Here is a 2,785-nt window from a genome sequence, read left to right on the forward strand (position 1 = left end):
CATCAAGAGGATACTAAGGGTAAACAGCTTGAAACCTTCTGAATTTGAGGACTTCCTCGTTATCTTCCACCATGCTTTAAGGTGAGACAACTATATGCAATCTTTGAAGCAGCAAAAGGAGACCCTTGATAGTATCATGGGAGACATTCAAAATGTTGTTGAAGGATCAGTTCTACAATATTGGATATCAAGAAGATCCATTTAATTGTGATATTTTCACAAACACAAGAAAAATTGTACAGGACTACACCACTGAATATAAGAAATCAACAATCTTGCTAAATCTCAAAGTAGAAGTTCCTCAAACGTTGATAAAAATTTGAGAACTACATGGCTACATCAGAAAGGAATTTACCCCATTTGAAGTAAAGAACCTTAATGATGCTGGTAAGAAGGCTCTATTTATTGAGTACAAGAACAGAAAACCAGCAGTAAGTGGGGAAATGGAAAACCAAGGAAAGGTACCTAACATCAAAAATCTCCCGAGCAAACCAACAGAAATAAGACTTTCACCACTGCTCAGTGACTCAAAAGACAACACCAGGAATCACTGCAATCATTGCAGTGTTGATTTATGGGCACACTGAGAAATAATGCTGGAAATTACACTTGAAATTATATCCTACAATTTGGAAGAAAGCATCTACGAGAATGTTGAGGGACAAAACTGGAAAGTTTCCAGAAGAGAATATAGCTTATATGAGTGCAGACCACCAACTAAAGAGGACACATTATTTAATCCATTGTCACATATTTAAAGGCATATGCCACCTTTTGAGGTGTGTTTTGGGATAAGGACATAATGTTGAGGTTTTCTCTACAGATTTAGAGGCTAGCTCTTTCCTTATGGAGATGACAAGTGGCATTATGGGCCTATTTTATTCACTCAAAGGGAAAAAAGGAGGATACCAGGGTCTTTTGTAAAGAAATATTATTTTATTAATCAGGTTTTAATTTGAATGTTATAAATAGAAAAGAGGATTCACTTGCTAAAGTCACGGTTGGAGTTGTGGTAGTTCCTCTACAAGCTTAGTTGAAAAACATTTGGGAGAATGCAATTAACGGGCACACGCCCACATGAGAATCACAGGGGCTCATCAGAATCCCTACTTGGCTTCCAAGCTTGTTTATCTTATTCTGCCTATGGAAGCATTGTCGATGCGCGGGTGGCATTCGATGAAGCCTCTGAGCGGACTATGTTTATGTGGAATGCTTTGCTCAGAGCTTATGTTAAGAATGGGTTCTGTGAAACCAAGGCTATGGATATTTATAATCAGATGAAGTTATCTGGCACGGAGCTCGATAATTTTACGTTCTTAATCATGCTAAAGGCATGCGGAAGCTTAATGGACCTGCAACAGGGGATGGAGATTCATGGGCAGGTTGTCAAGACCGGTTATGAGCTTGACGTCTGTGGGAGGTGTGCTTGTGGATATGTATTACAGGTGTCGTTCTGTGGAGGATGCAACCCAAGTGTTTGAGGAAATGCGCCATCGAGATGTGGTCACATGGACAACTATGATTGCTGGACTTGTGCATAATGGGTTTCAAGGCGAAGCATTGGAATGTTTCCAACAGATACACGTGGAGGAACATAAGAATGTTTCACTAAGAAGCAGTGCTTCGATTTGGACCCCGGGGATATCTCTATACTCCTGCGCCCGATGTGCACAGGGTGTAGTATTTCACGGATACTGAGTTTTTCATCAGATGGGATGGGCATTGGGATATATTTCTGGACGAGGATTTTCCCACAACAGCCAATCACATTAAGGCGAATGCAGAGGAATTCAAATAGGTGTTTTTGCGTGTGCGTACAACCTCATATGCATGTGCAAGCAATAAGTTAATTTCGTGGTACTATGTTGTTAAAAGTTTTTGTAGTTTACTGTCTAGGGATGGATTCTATATGCTATTTTCTGAAATTATGTTCAGGGCTTTTATATATATAATAATTAAACTATGTATTCAAAGTTTGCCTAATACTCTTTGTGATGTAAATAAATTTCAATGAACATCAAACTATTCTCATAATTTGCATGGATTCTTGCAACATATCATCGGCAGGTTTATTTTCCCTTCAATTTTGTGATTCATTCCTTCTGGTCGAGGAAGGTTCCGGACCTTCACGTCTTACCTGAGCTCAAAAAGATAGAACAATATCAAAGGTCAATGAGCAAGTAATTCAAATGACAAGTATAAGAGCGATACAGTGCACTATTGCAAGTAAGATGGAATGTTCACAAATCAATGGGAGAGCCTAGACACATTATAGGCAAGCCACTGTCGTCAACACTTTCATTCTCGTTGAGACATCTAGCATGGTTTCCTACTCGAACTTTGGGTATAGTCCCGCTTGACATATGTGCACAGATTTTATGTCACCTTATAATATTTATTATTTTAAACCAAAATACAATTCTTTCAATTTAACATTTCTATCGGCCTCTCTTTGCACCTTTTGGGGCAATTTCTAGTACATAAGTGTGATAAGAAAGGAGATAGTTATGAAACATGATATAATATTCTCTTTGAGTTATTATTATAATAAATTGACTATAAAGGATGTAATATAAGTTATTATCATACAAATATTAAACAATATGGAAATTAAATACCATTTTTTAAAAATGTTATAAAAAGTTTGATTGATATGACAATTTGAAAATCTTATTTAAGGTTTCAAAAAGAAAAATAAATGAACTTAATTGCCACCTCTGCTAGCTCCCATACTATATATGCTTCCCGTACTATATATGCTTTGATGGGAAATACTACACAGACT

General features: G+C 37.2%; 1 protein-coding gene across 1 annotated transcript; it reads left to right on the plus strand.

The window, feature by feature from the left end:
* The first annotated feature begins 1,052 nt into the window (after window positions 1-1,052).
* LOC149248860 (pentatricopeptide repeat-containing protein At1g15510, chloroplastic-like) lies at window positions 1,053-1,481 on the plus strand. The gene has a single exon (XM_089451255.1). It carries the CDS (start codon window positions 1,053-1,055, stop codon window positions 1,479-1,481), a length of 429 nt encoding a protein of 142 aa, XP_089307381.1.
* The last annotated feature ends 1,304 nt before the right edge of the window (window positions 1,482-2,785 follow it).

The sequence above is a fragment of the Pinus tabuliformis genome, chromosome 7 (genome assembly GCF_031772625.1).
Source record: "Pinus tabuliformis cultivar Carrire ecotype Pingquan chromosome 7, CPIR1, whole genome shotgun sequence".
NCBI classification, from domain to species: domain Eukaryota; kingdom Viridiplantae; phylum Streptophyta; class Pinopsida; order Pinales; family Pinaceae; genus Pinus; species Pinus tabuliformis.